A 16979-nucleotide genomic window follows, 5' to 3' on the forward strand; every position below is an offset into this window, starting at 1 on the left:
ATCCCAAGGATGGTAATCTACGCCTCGGCTTTAGAAAAGAGTCGTACTGGCCAACGCGAGACGAGACAAGGCTTTTGCGATGTTCGCATACTGTTCCCTTGAATATCTGAAAGTTGGACCAAGGTGTCGTGAAGCTCTGCTGTGCTGTATGGATGGCGGGGCAATCAACAGACATGAGGAGAAGGAAAGTGAGACGTCATGTCCGAAGAGAGAGAGACCTGGGAGATAGTGGCAAGGGGGAACCTGCATCCATCTTGAAACACCGTGCTCGTCTCTTTTATCGTCGGTCGTCGATTTCTGCTCTACAATTAATGCCCATGACTTGTGCTAATGCCCATCGTCTGAGTGGACAGTAGCATGTCTCGGTCCGCGTGGCTTGGCGAAGGGTGCAGGCCAAAAAGTATCACCTCATGCGCGCCGCCTCAATGAAGCCCATCTCCATGCCGCCATGAGCTTTCGACCGGCTATTTCGCGGTCAATTGCGATACAAGATGCAAACACAGTATGTGTACGATGCTGGCGAAGGTTCGCTCGAACGCCAACGCCTTCGAGGCAGCCGTTTTCCACGATTCGGTCGCATAACCAAGGCGCGGTAGTTGGCGGGAAGAGCAGGAATACATTCAGCAAGGAATACTTCCGGGCCAATCCAATACTCAAGGAGACATTCTGGAGTTCAAGACGAGAATTGCAGAGCTCAATTGGCGCTGTCGGGCCAGGAGCAGGACATCAAGCGACAAAGGAGCCAGCTACAGCTACAGCTACAGCATCGGCAGAACAGATCCTTCCTCATAGGCGGAGAAAGAAGGCAAAAGAGCAGGCAGTGGAAAACCCCGAAACCGCATACCCTATCGCGCCAGATGCATCGTCGAAGCTAGCAACACTATCTTCCAGTCTTCCGCAGCGATCCCTCAAGCGGGTATTCACTACTTACCTCTCGCTGTCGAAACCGCGCCTCTCTTTCCTAGTCGTCCTCACATCGACCGCCGCATACTCGTTATACCCAGTGCCTGAGCTGCTTGCACCCGCTGCAACGTCCACGTCGTCCCTCTCGACGCTTACATTGCTATTCCTCACATCTGGCACAGCGCTATGCTCAGCATCTGCAAATGCCTTCAATATGCTCATGGAACCCAAATTCGATGCACAAATGAGCCGCACGCGCAATCGACCGCTCGTCCGAAAACTCATCAGCACACGAGGCGCCATCGTCTTCGCCGTAGCGTGTGGAATTGTGGGCACCGGCGCTTTGTACTACGGCGTCAACCCTACCACCGCCTTCCTTGGCGCAGCGAACATCCTCCTCTACGCGGGCGTATACACTCCAATGAAACGCATGTCAGTGCTCAATACATGGGTTGGCGCAATAGTAGGAGGGATTCCTCCGCTGATGGGCTGGACGGCCGCAGCAAGCCAGTATGCGCATGATGGGACATGGGAAGAGCTGCTGTTTGGGGAGGGCTCCGCTGGCGGCTGGCTCTGTGCTGCGCTTCTGTTCGCCTGGCAATTCCCTCACTTCAATGCGCTGAGTTGGTCTATTCGCGAAGAGTATAAGAACGCTGGCTATCGCATGTTAGCCTGGGTGAACCCTGCACAGAACGGGCGCGTAGCATTGCGATATGCTATCCTCATGTTCCCAGTTTGCATTGGCCTGTCATATTGCGGCGTCACAGACTGGAGTTTCATTGTCACCAGCAGCGCTATCAATGGCTGGATGGCCATGAAGGCGTGGCACTTTTGGAGGGCGAATGGACACAAGGGAACGGCAAGGGCATTGTTCTGGGCCAGTGTCTGGCATCTTCCGGTTGTGATGGTATTAGCGATGGCTCAGAAGAAGGGCTTAGGAGAACGAGTGTATCGCAGCCTGTTCGGGTACTCTGAGATAGATGACGAGGATCTGTACTACGAAGTTGGCGAGCTTGAAGATGAAGCGGTGCGGAGAGTTTAGGGAAGGCATCAGCTTACTATGTTTGTGAGTCTGCCACCTTACACCGCGATTCCATGTACAGTAAACACAGTGGCAGTATGCACTCGATGGGAGAATTATGCTCCTGGTTTCCGGCTCGTCACCGCTAACATGTCGACCAACAGGTACCTGTTTCAATATCTTCGTTGTACATATTTCATCAATACGCATCTAAATGGCCGCATTCGAAAGACATACTTTTTGTGCCAATTTTATGTAAGCATTACGCACTTGCCTACTTTGTCCTTCTTTATGCTCACGCCATGCCACCATCCTTTCGTATCTCCAAGTCAATGTATCAACGGTCACATTTGCAAGTACACTCTGCCAGATAATTCACGCTGTCGCCATCGCTGCGTGATCACTGCTCCCTGGTGCCAGAAAGACTAGGGCGTGAACAGGGTAATCTACCATGCTCGCGAAACGCCCAAGCAATGTATGTGCCGGGTCATGCGTTTCGAGTACCGACATGGCTATGGACCAATCACCGAGCCTATGGACCACCAATTTCATCTACATGCTTTATTGTTTCTCATGAATTAATATCACTAGGCTCAGCGTTTCAACGTTCAAGCTCTGCAAGGACACAGACTTTGGCATTTTTACCCGCCGGCACTGACTTATTGGGCATGACGCGGTATGGATAATGAAGTACCACGCGCCTTAGTGGGGTGCATGGTATATTCATATAGGGATTCCGGGTGCGTGGCGGACTCGGTAGACTTGCGGGAAAAGTATATATAAAGGGGTGTTGGTAGCTCTCGTGTTTCCGCTAGGAGCTCTGTACCACGATCATCTTCCATCTATTTCACTCAAGGATACGTCTTGGCCAGTCAGGATGAAGTCACTCTTCGTGTCCCTCCTCGTTTTCGCTAGCACAGCCAGCGCGCACTACACATTCCCTGAACTCATTGTAGGAAGCCAGAAGACTGGTTTATGGTCCTACGTTCGCAAGACTACGAACTACCAGTCAAACGGTCCGTTCTTCTCCCATCCTACCTCGTAAACACTCCCTTGCAACACATTCTAATATTTGAATAGGCCCCGCAACCGATGTATCCTCTAATGCTATCCGTTGCTACGAGCTCTCTCCCGGTACAGGGTCGAAGACGTACACTGTTAGTGCAGGAGACACAGTCGGATTTACCGCAGCGGCTTCAATTTCCCATCCAGGCCCACTTCAATTCTACCTAGCTAAGGTACCGGCAGGAAAGACTGCGGACACTTGGGATGGAAGCGGAAATGTGTGGTTCAAAATATATTCGCAGGGAGCTACATTCTCCAGTGGTAAAATGACATGGCAATCGAGCGGTAAGCTCTCAGATCACTATCTCTGCCCCCGAGTTCAACATGGTTTCGATCAAGTTCGCAGAGTGGATGCTGATACCTTACTCTAGGCAAGCAACAAGTCACCGTCCCTCTCCCCAAGTCCCTTCCTTCAGGCGAGTATCTTCTCCGTGTCGAGCACATCGCCCTGCATAGCGCCTCTGGTGCTAACGGCGCGCAATTCTACATCTCCTGCGCGCAGCTGAAGGTTGAGAACGGTGGCAATGGTAACCCTGGACCGCTGGTTAGCTTTCCCGGTGCTTACAAGCCGTCTGATCCTGGCATTCAATTGAACATCTACTATCCTGTTCCAACTTCGTACACACCTCCAGGTCCGGCGGTCTGGAGTGGTTAGGCGAGGGTGATCATCTTTCAGGTTTGTGGTCTGAAGAAACACGAGCTCTCACCTACGCATCTTTATTCTACGGGAGCAAAATCAAACTGTTAAATTTGTATCAGTAAATCTATCGTAATTCCTCCCATGGTTCTGTTTTGTCGGATTTGGTACTGCGTTTTCTAATTTTGCGGATGAAATCCACGATCTTATCAACAAATTGCTGGGATGTCTTAGCTGCGGGGCATAGGATCTCTGCGATACCCTTTGACGCCGATCCGACCTATGTCTATCACAGGTCGCCCACGATGTGCACAATTGCTATCGATAATTGCACCGGAGGCAAGCAGCAGATCTAGTGGCAGAGATATCGTGCTCACCAGCCTCGAACATTCATCTGCCGTCCTGGTGTTTCATGCAATCAAAGGTAGAGATGCACGCCACACCCGGATACAACGTTCGTTTAGGCGACAGAGGTAGTGATTGAGTAATCGAGTGTGGGATGTACTAGTATCTGCCACACCCGACAAACACCATGTCCTACAGCTCCGGAACAGCAACCTCAACTGGCGACGAGCCATATTGGCTAGGAAGAGCTTCAGAAGAGCAACAGTGCCTCGTAGAACAACACGGCATCTACATCAATTGCGTACTACATGATAAACATCCCGCAACCAACATCCATGCCATCCCTACTAACTCACATACACCAGGAGCATAGGGTACCTGCTATACCCCTCAGCCTAAGAGAAACTTCCAGACAACACAAAAATCGCAGACATAGCGACCGGAACTGGTATCTGGCTTGCGGACCTAGCAACAGTGTCCCCGCAAACCCACTCCTTCGAAGGCTTTGATATCTCAAACTAGCAATTCCTCGCACTGGACTCGCTACCTCAAATGTCAAACCGGCCTTTCTTGACTTCAAGAAACCCATTCCAGAAGACCTGCGCGGAAAGTTCGATCTCGTTGACATTAGACTCATCATCTCGTTGGGCTCCATCTCCTTCTGGGAGTCAGCGTTAAAAAATATACTGACGTTTTTAAAGCCTTGTGGGGCGATTACCTGGACTGAATGCGACTTCTGGGTTGCGAGGGGGTTTCCTGGAGGCTTCTTCGTCAAGCCATGCGCTGACTGCGGCGCAGATTCAGCTCAACACTAGCCCGACTAAGCGCTTCGGATACAGTTCTCCAGACTTCAAAGACTTGTTTGGAGGCGCGGTGCTAAAGGGTGTGCATATGGTTGTCATTAGTACGGATAGATTTGTGGAGTTGAGGAGAGAGTTCACAGAGATTGGCGTTGGCGCGGTTCTAGGCGGACTGAAGAATATGGCTAAAGCGAGACTGCGGGGTGTTGGAGTGTATACGAGGTTGAGCAGAGGCGGCAGGATGCAGTCAAAGATTCGGAGTCCGGCGCTTACTTGAGATGGGATATCCACATTGCTGTTGGGTTCACGGCATTGTAGATGCTAGAACAGGGGGGTGTTCAAGTAGAAAAGATGAAGCGTGTGTAGCTCTGGGAGATAATGAGAAGTGACCATGAAGGATGCATTGATATGAGAAAGGAATTCAATATGGTATTGGTGTAGAAGGGAGCCACTTCGGGCCCTTTCCACCCACTGAAGAGTCTCAAGACAAATACAACCTCCCAAGCAACCTCCCAAGCATACTTCCAAACCAAGACGATGTGACCAACATATCTACGAAGAATCGCGCGCTAGCTATGTGACATTCGACAAGCTTATTCCTCAAGGTAGGAAAGCTTCCGCATCTCACCCAGCCTCGTCCTAGCCTGAGCCAGCGAGTTCTCAAGCTGCAGAATCTCAACCTAAACAACCACATTAGCACGGCCCCTCGCGTTTCAAAAGTGTTCGTATAACGTACCTGCTGCTCCATCTGCCGAACCTTGAACTCATGATCACCCAACTTGCTATAATCCACAACCTCGCCCTCATCCCTGTTTTTCTGCGCAATGATCTCCTGGACTTGCCTGACGAGCGCACGACAAGCCCCTGTAACGGTCTTACTCGCGCTCTCCAATCGATCTTGCGTCTTGCTCATGAAGCTGGCCTTCACACGACTAGCCGCGACCAGCTGAGCGGTAGACGCAGCGACGTCGTTAGACGCGACGATGAGCTGCTCAGGCGAGTTGCGGCCGGAGATCACACCGTCGGCAGTTTCGATGAGCATATTCGTGGAGTTTGCGACGGCTTTGGCGGCGCTGATAAGGCCCTCGGTCCAGCGGTTGTGCTTTTTGTAGAATTGAGTCTTGGACATGGAGCCGCGGCCTTCGCGTACGATTTCCTGTTGCGACACGGTGGCCGCTTTAATGAGTTGAGCAATGGCGTTTGTGACGGCGATGGCCGCCTCCAGAATTGAGTCGTGGATCTGGAGCTCATAGGTGGAGTATTGGTCCCGCGGCTTCTTCATGAGCTTGGATAGACGCTCTGTAGCAGCATCGATAGCGTTGGCGGCCTTGGTCATTTCGCTATCAACCAAGTCGCCGAGGTCGCCGGAAGCGTTGGTGATTTTGCTCTTGGGAGCAAACGCGTCCGCTAGCTTTGATAGACTCTGCAAGTTGCGGACAACTTCAGTGCTGTTGTTAATGACAACGTTGATCTTCTGCTCGGCATCAAGATCGTACATTCGCACTGATTGCACGTTGCGGAAGAACCTGATGGTGGATGTTGCGGACGCCCGTGCGCCATTGATAAGTTGATCGGCCTTGTTCTCGTCCGACGCAAATCGAGTGAGTCCCTTGGTGTTTACGAGCACGTCGACAATTGAACCTCCGAAGTTGTTGACAGCATTAATGACTTCAGCATGCTTGGCGTTAGGCCCGTCTGCGATGAAGTTATTGAACGCTGTCGAGAACTCCATGGTGCATGTCGATGCCTTCTCGATCTGTGAAAGCACGAACGGACCCGTAGCGTTCTGGTTTCCGGCCTGCATAGAAGAGTCGAGCTCGTACAGTGCATCATCAACCCGCTGAACACCGCTTTGCAAGACTGAGTCGATGATGTCGTTGATCTTCTGGAGGCTATCCTGGATAAGGGTGTCCAAATGTCCATCTAGAACATTGTCATTTGCGTTCGCGTTCAGCTTGAGCTCATTCAATTCGAGCAGTGTCTGATCCATGCCTGCGCGGAAGATCTCGAGCTCTTCTTCCTTTTCGCGTAACTGACGTTCAAGATCTGAATCCCCTTCGCGATACTTCATCTGGAAGTCATCAAGAGCACGAGTTTTGTTTCGCAACGCTTCCTCGAGATCCGCAATTTCTCTATTATGCCTTGACAGCATCGCTGAAAGCTCAGAACCCTTTCCGCGTTCAGAATTGTCGGCTCGGTCTAGAGCAGCACGCAGCTCGCGCTTTAGTTTCTCGACTTCCTCGCGCTGTCCGCCAGTGCTTCGGTCCTTCTCCATAAGCGCTCGGTCGCGCTCGCGGATCATGTCGGCCAGCTCGAGATTCTTCGTCTTCAGCTCTCGTTGTAGCCTGTCCCGCCCGTCAATAGCCTCTTGGGCAGAATTTGCCTTGAGCTGAACGGCCTTGAACTTCTGTAGCAGTTGAAGATGCTCGTGTCGCAGCTGCGAATAGAGCTTGGCCAGTGACTCGTACTTCGATCTCCACGTGTTCAGCTGTTCTTGAAGCGCCCGGATCTGATCATCTCGCGATCCCATTTGTTGCTGGAAGTTCTGATTCATTTGATTGATCTCGCCCTCAAGAGCCTTCATCCTCTGGTCGTATTGCTGCAGCATCAGCTGGTCCCGCTCATACTGCGCACGCGCATTTAGGTTCTCCCGCTCGAGCTCCGCGAGGTGGCCTTGTGTCTGCTGCTGATATTGCTCGCGCATAAGTTGCTCTTGTGCCAAACGAGCCTGCTCGGCTTGCAGCCTCTGTTGCTCCTCGAAATCCCGCTGTGCTTGGACAGCCTGCTGTTGTTGTTGGAGCTGAGCATCTTCCCATTGCTGTTGTAGCCTGCGCTGCTCCGCCTCGTATTCCTCTTGTTGTCTCTTCTGATTGTCCTTCCAGAACTCGTTGATGGGTTCAGGGTCGACTGAAGGTGCGCGCGGTGCCGGAGCCGGCTCTTCGTTTCTTGGTCTCGTAGGAAGCGCTGGCGCACTCTCATCCTCAGAAAGCAGGTTCGGTGGTTCTTGGGGCAGCTTAGGCACTGTAATCAAACTCGTCAAATATCGGAGATTCGAGCACTCGTAGTAGAATTTCACCAGACGGTAGTGCTGCGCGTCGTATCGACCGCGAAGGGGGGAGAGCGCCTCGTCGTCACCAAGGGCTACATTATTTAGTCGCAGGAATGACCCAATTGAGCTCTGAGGACTTACTAGTGTGCATAGCGCGAAGCATGCTGGTGATGAACTTGTAGATACCATAGCTCTCTTGCACCAGCGGAACCAGTGCGGATATCCTACACTCGTTGTTCGCACCGCTTCGAAAGTGCGAAAAGATGAGCTTTTGAAAGGCATCGATCTGATCCTGCAGGGTCATCAAGTCCGAAATGGTCTCGTATCCCTCGTTGGGGTCATTGATTGACTTCAAGCTGATGTATTCCTCGTATTCGAAGGTGCCTGCCCAGAATCAGTTTGTTACCCAGATCTTCTTACGGGCTGTCGTACCATTGAATTCTGGATGTTGTCGGTGGAAAGCCAGCTTAGCCAGCAGGTAGTAGATGTACTCTGAGATGAGCGGCGCGTAGCCTCGCATGCCCTCTCCACCTGCTGAACCCCGCGACAAGCTCTCAATCCAGCTAGTGTGTTGTTGTGCTTCCCTGAGCGCAGTAGGATGGCCTTCTTGGAGGACCTTGTGAACGGTGATGAGGGCCTTGAACGTCTGGACTTCGTCGGCGAGGATTGGCTGGCTGGGCTCTCAGTTAGCATGAGTTGTATGGAACAGAGGTCAACCTACACTTTCATGCCCTGCCAGAACGAGGCTGCGCTCTTGTGATCCCATGTATACACAATGCATGCTCGTACGTGCTTCCCTACAGAAACATAAGCTTCGGTCACCCCATGTCGAGGGTGCAGACGTACGCTTTGGTGAGATTTCCTCGACACTCGTTGCTTTGCGGATGTTAATGGCAAGCTCTGCCTCCTGCCTGATCCCAAGGTTAGAGCCTAGAAAGATCTGGTAGAGAGGGTAGTCCACATACTTGCCCATGTCGACATTGCGCGAACTTCCGTAGTGCGCCATTTGGACGGTCGATGCTCTCTGCCTGAGCTATCCGCAGCGGTTTACAACTACGTTCGAGGTGGAGAAATGCGGGGTGACGGTGTCAAAGTAGGCGCAAACCAGAGAAAAGCCCAGCAAAACCCGTGGGGGTGAATGGTGTGCTGTTCATCAGTCAACTCTCCCAAGAGCTCGAGACCCTGGACGCCATCTGGTGGTTGGTGCAGGGCCTTGGCATATAGCGGAGCTTCGTCATCCATTAGCCACAAGAAGCCTTTGCGCCCATGTCCATGCTGCTGCCTCGCCGTATACAACGCATACGCGCGGCTGCAGCGTAATCATCTTCACGGTGTGTTGGCAGCTGTCATGGAGGGCCGACAAGTGCAACTTCACAAATAGGGCTTCCTGAGACCCTTGAACCATACCGATGATGCAGGACAACGCATTGGATTGTCAGGAACTCCGATGTCATTCTACATGTTGATGCGGAGATGCAGCTCCAGGGTATAAACGCCACCAAATGCTAGGAATACACAAAACTATGCCTTGGACGAACGGCATGTAGCTTCAAGGTGCTAAACCGCCTCACTTTTACCTCCCCTTGCGAGATACGCTGCCATGGGATCAGCGGCGATTGTCCGTTTCCGCCTATACTCTTCCATCTCATCTTCGTTTGCTCCACCCATCATCTCATCCAAAGCCCGCTTCCGACTGGCAGCGTCTTGTCTCGCGGTTTGGTCGCGGTTGGGCGCGTTCGGCACGTGCGCTTCAAGAGCCTCGTCCTCTTTCCAGGCCACAGCCTTGGGCACCTCGTCTAGTTCAGCGCCAGTTCGCATACGATCTGCCAACTCAAAAGCCTCCTTGCCTGCGTCGCCCGTACAATATGAGTTCCTGACCACTGAATGACAGCAAGCAAAGCCCCATTGGAAATTTGACCACCAGCTGCCCCAGACTGATGTGTGATTGTTCAGCAGTATATCTTCTGGATACTTTGATTTTGCCTTGACCTTTGGGGCTCCTTTGATGCCTCCTCGCTCGTCGTATTCGACATATCTCTCGTTCTCGGTGACAGCAGTCTTGCGTAGTGTATCGTCGGTAAACTTCTCCTGGGTGCCGTACTTCTCCGCCAAAGCCTTCTTTCGGGCTGCCGCCATCTCTTCCGCCTCTAACAATTCCTTCTTCCGCATGACCTCACCGGAAGTAGGATTGGCCTGCAGATGCAGCTTGTTCTTGTCTCCACGTTCCTGTGTTTCCCAGGCGTACCGTTGTGCCTTCTCAAACTCTGCCGCATCGCCTGATGCACGCTGGAAGCCCTCCTCTGCTACCAGCTTGGCTGCATCGTCTGCAGTTGCACCGCTGTCAACCATAGATCGTGTCTTGGGATCGTACTTTGCCGAATCGAGGTCAAGATTGAGCAGGTATTTCGCTGTGTCCTCTCGTAACCGCAGATTTCGTGTAGATGTGGCCTGCTTCCTCCCCATGTCTGTCTCGGCGTCGTACTTGTCGCCCTCGTCTTCCTCGTCAGACTTTCCCTCGTCCCTTTCAGCCTCTTTGGTCTTCTTGCGCATGTCCTCCATTGCATTGTACTCTTCGATGACCTCCTCAAAATGGGAGTTGTCGTAGCCATTCCAGCGGTCGCGCTTCGCATCGAAGCCTAGCTGTACGTCCTGGATAACCTCATCGGCCTCGATATTCTTGCCGGTGAACTTGGCGCCCTGCTTCCGCGGCCTACTCAAGCAGTCCTTCTTCTTGTGGGTCATGGCTCCGCAGTTCTCGCAGGCGCCTTTACGGAACTTGGTCGCTGCCGGGCCGAGCTTCTTCCCGCGGTCGTACCATTTCGAGTCTTGCTCTTGTTTCTGCAGACGTTGATGCTCGAGGTAATCGCTGTTGTCTTCGCCAGTCTCGTCGACAGCGTAGAAGGGCTTCTTCGAGATGAAAGAGGGAATGTACTCGTTGCGCTCCTTTGCGGCGGCGGACACGTCCGGCTTCTTTGGCTGTGCTGGCGGCATGCTGGGCGAGTATCGAAGTACTGCGAGCGCTACAAGGTTGTGAAAGTTGGCGATTGTCGAAGTGTTCGGGTTGGCGGCGAATGTGGAGAGCTAGCGGCGTAGGGCTGCAGGCTAGGCGGCCGATCTCACGGGACCACGCGAAGCATTCCGGCGCGCTTCTGTGTTGTGCATCCACGTACGCTTTCACTCTGCGCGTCTGCTGTGCCTCATTTTGGCGCGTATTGGCCTTGGATATCTCCCATGAACATGATGCGGCACCTATCCTTTCGGCATATATCCTACCATCGAGCCGTGCCGTCATGGAGACGTTCCGCTTCCGCTTGAACTGTATCGACAACTACCAGGCCACGCCGACAGACCTCGATCCAGTCCTCCGACGTAATACAGGTCCATCTCAGCGCCAGGGTGCGCCTCAGGTTCCGGTCATTCGAGCTTTTGGTGCGACCGAGACTGGGCAGAAGGTGTGCGCTCATATTCATGGAGCGCTACCTTATCTGTACTTGGAGTACAGCGGGAGCTTGGAGAAAGATGCCGGTAAGCGGGCGTGTCTCTTATTCTGATCTGTATGTTAACTTTCGTATAGTGACTGCATATATCCTTGCCCTCCGAGCCTCGATTGATCATGCCCTTGCTGCGACCTACCGACGAAACGCATACGATGGAAAGTCTGTATACGTCGGGCATATTACCCTGGTTAAAGGCGTGCCCTTTTATGGATACAATGTCGGGTACAAAGTCTTCCTGAAGGTCTACATGCTCAATCCAATGCATATGACCCGGTTCGCAGACCTGTTACATCAAGGAGCCATCATGAACCGCGCCTTTCAACCATACGAGAGCCACTTGCAGTACCTGCTACAGTGGATGTGTGACTACAATCTGTATGGATGTGGCTATATCGACTGCGCAAAAGTCCAGTTCCGCGGCCCCCTCCCCGACAGCGACGAGGTAGATATAGACCTCCACATGTGGCATGATGCTTCTATTCCTGACGAGTTTATTGCGGAAGAGGGTCAGTACCCACGACAGAGCCATTGCACGCTCGAGGTCGATATCTGCGTCCAGGACATCCTGAACCGGCACGAGCTTCAATACCGACCCATTCACCACGATTTCCTGGAGCGGTCGAGCCAGATGCCTAGAAATCCAGACGACAAATATGTCCCATCCATGGCTGGATTGTGGAGGGATGAGACGCGCCGGCGCAAGCTTCGCATGGGTCTCACCAATCCCTCAAGTAGCCCCTTCCCTGCTGAAGTCCTTGTATCCATGTCTGCAGATCCCAGGAATGCTGAAAAGGGTGGATGGATACATGAAGAGGAATATCGCGATCTTGTAGCAGAACTGATCAAGGAAGAACGACGCCAGAAATCAGACGTGAAATTCGATACCTTCGTGAAACCAATCGAAGGTCTAGAGGCCCTCAAGACCGCCGTAGAAAGCATTGAAGACTTGTATCCGGAGAACCTGTTGACTCAACAGCTTCCAGACGACAGCCAAGAGCAACGGCTCGAGCTTAATCAACAGGAGGTGGGTGAAAACATACCAATTGTACTACCTGAGAATATCGTGCAGCACGGTGAGCCTTCTGTTGGAAATGCACCAGCTGGAGATGAGGCAGAGGCAGAAAATCAGTCCGACACAGAAGAGCAGCAATCACTGGACCCTTTGACAGTGTCTCTACTCCAAGGCTCTGGCGAGAGGACTACGGAGGATGAGCTCATTGATGAACGCATTGCTGGCCCAGGCGACGACGGGGCCCCTACCGGATCTCGCGATTCGAACAACACACGGAAACGACATTCTGAGCCATCGTACGAAGATTCTGTCAAACGACAAAGGATACTAGCTGCAACCCAGGGAAGTGCTAAACGCGTTTCATCCCACGATGCCGTTAGCGAAGAAGGTAAACAGCACGCGCGCGCTTCGCAGCCCAGCCTGTTGTCACAAACAAGTATCAAAGCACAGGGAGTTGGCGGACCCACAACACGTTCGTTTCCCGTGGTGAAGAACACAAATGCACCTGAAACAGTTCTCCGTCTCAGTCAGTCAGGCTTCTCAAACTCGCAAGAAACTCTCAAGACACCCCGGCCTAAGAATCTCACGGTTAGACTCTCACAGCAGTCCCCGGTGACTCCTTGGACGTATCACAAGACCTCGTCCGCATTGGCGAGCAGCAACAGTCCAAAATCCCGGTCTGAGGCCGTTGCCATAACAGAGCAGTTGAGCGAGTCTTTCAACCATCGCTGCTCGGCCGTATATTACGGGCATCTACCTCCTTCGGCTGATTTGGTCGATAGTACTATAATGCATGCCGGCCTTCCACCTGTAATCTACCAGGACGCCTATTACAGTGATGAAAAAGACGTACCAGATCGCTCGCGTGAGTATGCTGGGCGAGAGTTCAAGCTACAGAGCACCACACTGCCTTATCTTCCTCCATTCGACCTAACAGGTACATCTGCCGCCAACATTGGAGAGCATCCGCCTGTTGTGGTAGACAAGAATAAAGAAGCCGCTGTACATCGAGCGAGATCGCAACGGTGTAACTTACGCCATTGGGAGATCTCAAATCCTCCACCATCTTTCAAAGCAGTGGAAAGTTGGCTGCTACAAGAGAGAAAACAATTCGAAGTGGTCAAACTTGCATCAAATACCGAACAGAAACAAGCACTGAGGCCGCAAAAGACAAAAATATCAAAGCATCTCTCGCAGATCGATGGCCCTACACAGAAGAATAAGCATGGCTTCAAATTCTCGCAGAAGAAGAAGTCCACGAGTGTCAAACACGAGACTCAATACATGAGCATTATGAGCCTTGAGGTGCATGTCAACTCACGCGGGTCTTTGGTGCCAGATCCCGCCGAGGATGAAATTCAATGTATATTTTGGACAGTGCAAGGCGAGAAGAACGTGACTACTGCTCGCCCGCGTGTCGGCATACTCTGTCTCTCGGACGAACATGGCATTGCCGAGCGAATGGCCAAACAAGTTTCAGTAGAGGTCGAGTATGAGGAAGATGAGCTTGACCTCATTAATCGCATCGTGGATATCGTTCGCCAATTCGATCCGGATATTCTTACTGGTTACGAGGTACACAACGGGTCTTGGGGTTACCTCATCGAGCGCGCAAGGATGAAGTTCGAGTACAATCTCTGCGACGAGATCAGCAGGATGAAGTCGCAATCTCATGGCAGGTTTGGCAAGGAAGCTGATCGCTGGGGCTTCACGCATACATCGACGATCCGAGTTACTGGCCGCCATATGATCAATATATGGAGAGCGATGCGTGGAGAATTGAATCTCCTACAGTATACGATGGAAAACGTTGTGTTTCATCTCCTCCACAAGCGTATACCGCATTATCAGCACTCGGATCTCACAACCTGGTACACGAGCAACAAGCCGCGAGATCTGTCAAAGGTTCTAGATCACTTTGTTACCCGCGTGCAGCTTAATCTCGACATACTGGAGGCCAATGAAATCGTACCACGTACTAGTGAACAAGCTCGCCTCCTCGGGGTAGACTTCTTCTCCGTCATTTCGCGAGGCTCGCAATTCAAGGTCGAATCCACCATGTTTCGCATCGCGAAGCCTGAGAATTTCATTCTAGTTTCCCCTAGTCGGAAACAGGTCGGCCAGCAAAACGCTCTTGAGTGCTTACCACTAGTGATGGAGCCACAAAGCGCATTCTATTCCAGCCCTTTGCTAGTCTTGGACTTCCAGTCGCTCTACCCTAGCGTCATGATAGCTTACAATTTCTGCTACTCGACATGTCTCGGACGCATCGTTAGCTGGCGAGGCCGCAATAAGATGGGGTTCATGGACTTCAAGCGCGAACCTCAGCTACTAGAGCTTGTCAAAGACCATATCAACATCGCGCCCAATGGCATGATGTACGTTAAGCCAGAGATGCGCAAGTCGCTATTAGCTAAGATGTTGGGTGAAATCTTGGAGACTCGTGTTATGGTCAAAAGCGGGATGAAGCAGGATAAAGATGACAAGACTCTACAACAGCTGCTCCATAATAGACAGTTAGCCCTTAAGCTACTAGCAAACGTCACTTACGGATATACATCAGCATCCTTCTCAGGCCGCCTCCCTTGCTCCGAGATTGCAGATAGCATCGTCCAGACGGGGCGCGAAACTCTCGAGAAGGCCATTGCCCTCATTCACGCTACCGAGAAATGGGGCGCCGAAGTTGTATATGGAGATACAGATTCCATCTTCGTATACCTCAAAGGACGCACACGCGATCAAGCATTTACCATCGGCGAGGAGATCGCCGCAGCCGTCACTGCAGCAAACCCACGACCCATTAAGCTCAAATTTGAGAAGGTATATCATCCCTGCGTCCTTCTAGCCAAGAAGCGCTACGTAGGCTTCAAGTACGAGTCAAGAAACCAAAAGGAGCCCGACTTCGACGCAAAAGGTATCGAGACAGTGCGTAGAGATGGCACACCCGCAGAACAGAAGATCGAAGAGCGAGCCCTGAAGATCCTTTTCCGAACAAGTGATCTTAGTCAAGTGAAGCGGTACTTCCAAGAACAATGTGCAAAGATCATGGAAGGTCGCATCAGTCTCCAAGACTTCCTCTTCGCGAAAGAAGTCAAACTAGGCACATACTCCGACCGCGGCCAGCCACCGCCAGGCGCGCTTATTGCTACGAAGCGCATGCTCGCCGATCCGCGCACGGAGCCTCAGTACGGTGAGCGCATACCCTACGTTGTCATTACTGGTGCGCCTGGAGCACGTCTCATCGACCGCTGCGTGAGTCCGGAGACATTATTGCAGAACGACCACCTCGAACTTGATGCAGAGTATTATATTAGCAAAAACCTGATTCCGCCACTGGAGAGGATCTTCAACCTTGTTGGGGCGAATGTGAGGCAGTGGTACGATGAAATGCCGAAGACTCAACGGATTCGTAATATTACACTTCCTATTACTGCGAGGCAAGAGGCTGGAAATTTACTCGCGTCTGGTGGTACAGTGTCTCTCAAGAAGACGTTAGAGAGTTACATGAAGAGTTCTGCGTGCATTGTTTGCCGCGCGAAACTGCCACCTGCTCCTCCGTACCTCCCAGGTATCGATATCGATGCATTGGCCATGCTGCCTCTATGCTCTAAATGCCTACGCCGACCAGCACGCTCACTATTGGCGCTCAAGGATAGGATATGGAAGAGTGAGGTTCGTGCTACAGAAGTCGAAATGGTCTGTCGAAGCTGCTCCAACCTCGCGTGGGGCGGGGAGATTAAGTGTGACAGTAGGGACTGTCCTGTATTCTATACACGTATAAGGGAACGCTCCAAGCTCACTGGACTCAAAGATGGTATCGGAGGTGTCATCGAGGTGCTGGAGGAAGGCAATGACGAAAGACCTACTGCGGAACGAGAGAAAAGCAGCGAGCGCATTGGGAGCGAACGACTCTCATGGTAATGCTGCGTTGAATACTCATTTTGAGATTGGCTCCCTCTCGCCAGAACACAACATCCTCAGCTATTTTGAATCCAAGAAGGTATAACAGGCCTTGATTTTTCCGCCAACTATCGTCACAACATCCCACCCCGTCAGTGCCAGCTCGCCTCCAGGAGATCCGACACCCCATTTCACCCTCGTGACCCAAACATCATCTTCCTCGTCGTGCTTCAACGTCTCTACTTCACCTATCCAAGCATTAGCACATCGTGCGTCACTCATTCTAATACTCCCCTGCCTTGTCAACACTTTTTTATCTTCATATATCTTCAGTTACGATTTGTTCACGTACTCAGCTCCACGAATTCATCGTCCGGCCCGCCAAACCCTTGAACTGTACCCACCATTCCACTAATCGCTTCGTGACTCTTGAAAACACCCAGTGAGTCGAGGAAGAAGACTTCTGGACTCGAGACCCAGAGATCTGCTATGGTTTTCAGGCGAGTTTGAACATCCTTCTCGCCGAATATGGCGGATAGGTTGAGTTTTGTGAGGGTGATGGCGTGGGCTTGGGTCGTCATCGTCGAGGGATGAGATTTGATTGATTCTTTGAATTATGCTTAAGAATCGAGTGACTAGAGGAAGTGATGGATGAATAGGAAATTAGATTTCCTTGATGATTGTGTTACAGTGCGAAGAGAAGAGGGAGGATGGTGACATTACAGGTAGTGCTAAAGTAATACTTCTGTG

At 51.9% G+C, this 16979-nt stretch overlaps 6 protein-coding genes across 6 annotated transcripts; 4 read left to right on the forward strand and 2 right to left on the reverse strand.

Moving 5' to 3' along the window:
- The first annotated feature begins 424 nt into the window (after nucleotides 1–424).
- K460DRAFT_369794 (mitochondria protoheme IX farnesyltransferase) lies at nucleotides 425–2186 on the forward strand. The gene has a single exon (XM_040934029.1). It carries the CDS (start codon nucleotides 449–451, stop codon nucleotides 1943–1945), a length of 1497 nt encoding a protein of 498 aa, XP_040784343.1. The 5' UTR covers nucleotides 425–448; the 3' UTR covers nucleotides 1946–2186.
- A 336-nt stretch (nucleotides 2187–2522) lies between these two features.
- On the forward strand, nucleotides 2523–3776 carry K460DRAFT_173482 (lytic polysaccharide monooxygenase). Its single transcript, XM_040926982.1, has 3 exons — nucleotides 2523–2940; nucleotides 3005–3274; nucleotides 3361–3776. The coding sequence occupies exons 1-3, from the start codon at nucleotides 2802–2804 to the stop codon at nucleotides 3642–3644; spliced, it is 693 nt and encodes a 230-aa protein (XP_040784344.1). The 5' UTR covers nucleotides 2523–2801; the 3' UTR covers nucleotides 3645–3776.
- A 382-nt stretch (nucleotides 3777–4158) lies between these two features.
- Nucleotides 4159–4960, forward strand: K460DRAFT_379787 (uncharacterized protein; the record flags this gene model as incomplete). Its single annotated transcript, XM_040935198.1, has 5 exons — nucleotides 4159–4272; nucleotides 4374–4419; nucleotides 4494–4741; nucleotides 4776–4875; nucleotides 4917–4960. The coding sequence occupies 5 exons, from the start codon at nucleotides 4159–4161 to the stop codon at nucleotides 4958–4960; spliced, it is 552 nt and encodes a 183-aa protein (XP_040784345.1).
- Nucleotides 4961–5364: 404 nt separating this feature from the next.
- Nucleotides 5365–11290, reverse strand: K460DRAFT_358485 (ANTH-domain-containing protein; the record flags this gene model as incomplete). Its single annotated transcript, XM_040932109.1, has 9 exons — nucleotides 5365–5451; nucleotides 5508–7912; nucleotides 7962–8204; nucleotides 8241–8494; nucleotides 8542–8617; nucleotides 8667–8750; nucleotides 8786–8848; nucleotides 9398–10812; nucleotides 11094–11290. 9 exons carry the CDS (start codon nucleotides 11288–11290, stop codon nucleotides 5365–5367), a joined length of 4824 nt encoding a protein of 1607 aa, XP_040784346.1.
- On the forward strand, nucleotides 11111–16250 carry K460DRAFT_409224 (DNA polymeras-like protein zeta catalytic subunit; the record flags this gene model as incomplete). Its single annotated transcript, XM_040937232.1, has 2 exons — nucleotides 11111–11345; nucleotides 11395–16250. 2 exons carry the CDS (start codon nucleotides 11111–11113, stop codon nucleotides 16248–16250), a joined length of 5091 nt encoding a protein of 1696 aa, XP_040784347.1.
- A 60-nt stretch (nucleotides 16251–16310) lies between these two features.
- K460DRAFT_294206 (uncharacterized protein) lies at nucleotides 16311–16810 on the reverse strand (the record flags this gene model as incomplete). Its single annotated transcript, XM_040929478.1, has 2 exons — nucleotides 16311–16468; nucleotides 16582–16810. The coding sequence occupies 2 exons, from the start codon at nucleotides 16808–16810 to the stop codon at nucleotides 16311–16313; spliced, it is 387 nt and encodes a 128-aa protein (XP_040784348.1).
- Nucleotides 16811–16979: the final 169 nt, after the last annotated feature.

The sequence above is a fragment of the Cucurbitaria berberidis genome (genome assembly GCF_010015615.1).
Source record: "Cucurbitaria berberidis CBS 394.84 unplaced genomic scaffold K460scaffold_5, whole genome shotgun sequence".
Taxonomy (NCBI): Eukaryota; Fungi; Ascomycota; class Dothideomycetes; order Pleosporales; family Cucurbitariaceae; genus Cucurbitaria; species Cucurbitaria berberidis.

What these genes read in the sequence shown, in the direction of transcription:
- K460DRAFT_369794 (XM_040934029.1), top strand. Translation starts at nt 449, where the DNA reads ATGAGCTTTCGACCGGCTATTTCGCGGTCAATTGCGATACAAGATGCA.
- K460DRAFT_173482 (XM_040926982.1), top strand. Translation starts at nt 2,802, where the DNA reads ATGAAGTCACTCTTCGTGTCCCTCCTCGTTTTCGCTAGCACAGCCAGC. An exon ending in TACGAACTACCAGTCAAACG is followed by an intron (nt 2,941 to 3,004) that starts GTCCGTTCTTCT and finishes ATATTTGAATAG; the next exon opens with GCCCCGCAACCGATGTATCC. An exon ending in AATGACATGGCAATCGAGCG is followed by an intron (nt 3,275 to 3,360) that starts GTAAGCTCTCAG and finishes ACCTTACTCTAG; the next exon opens with GCAAGCAACAAGTCACCGTC.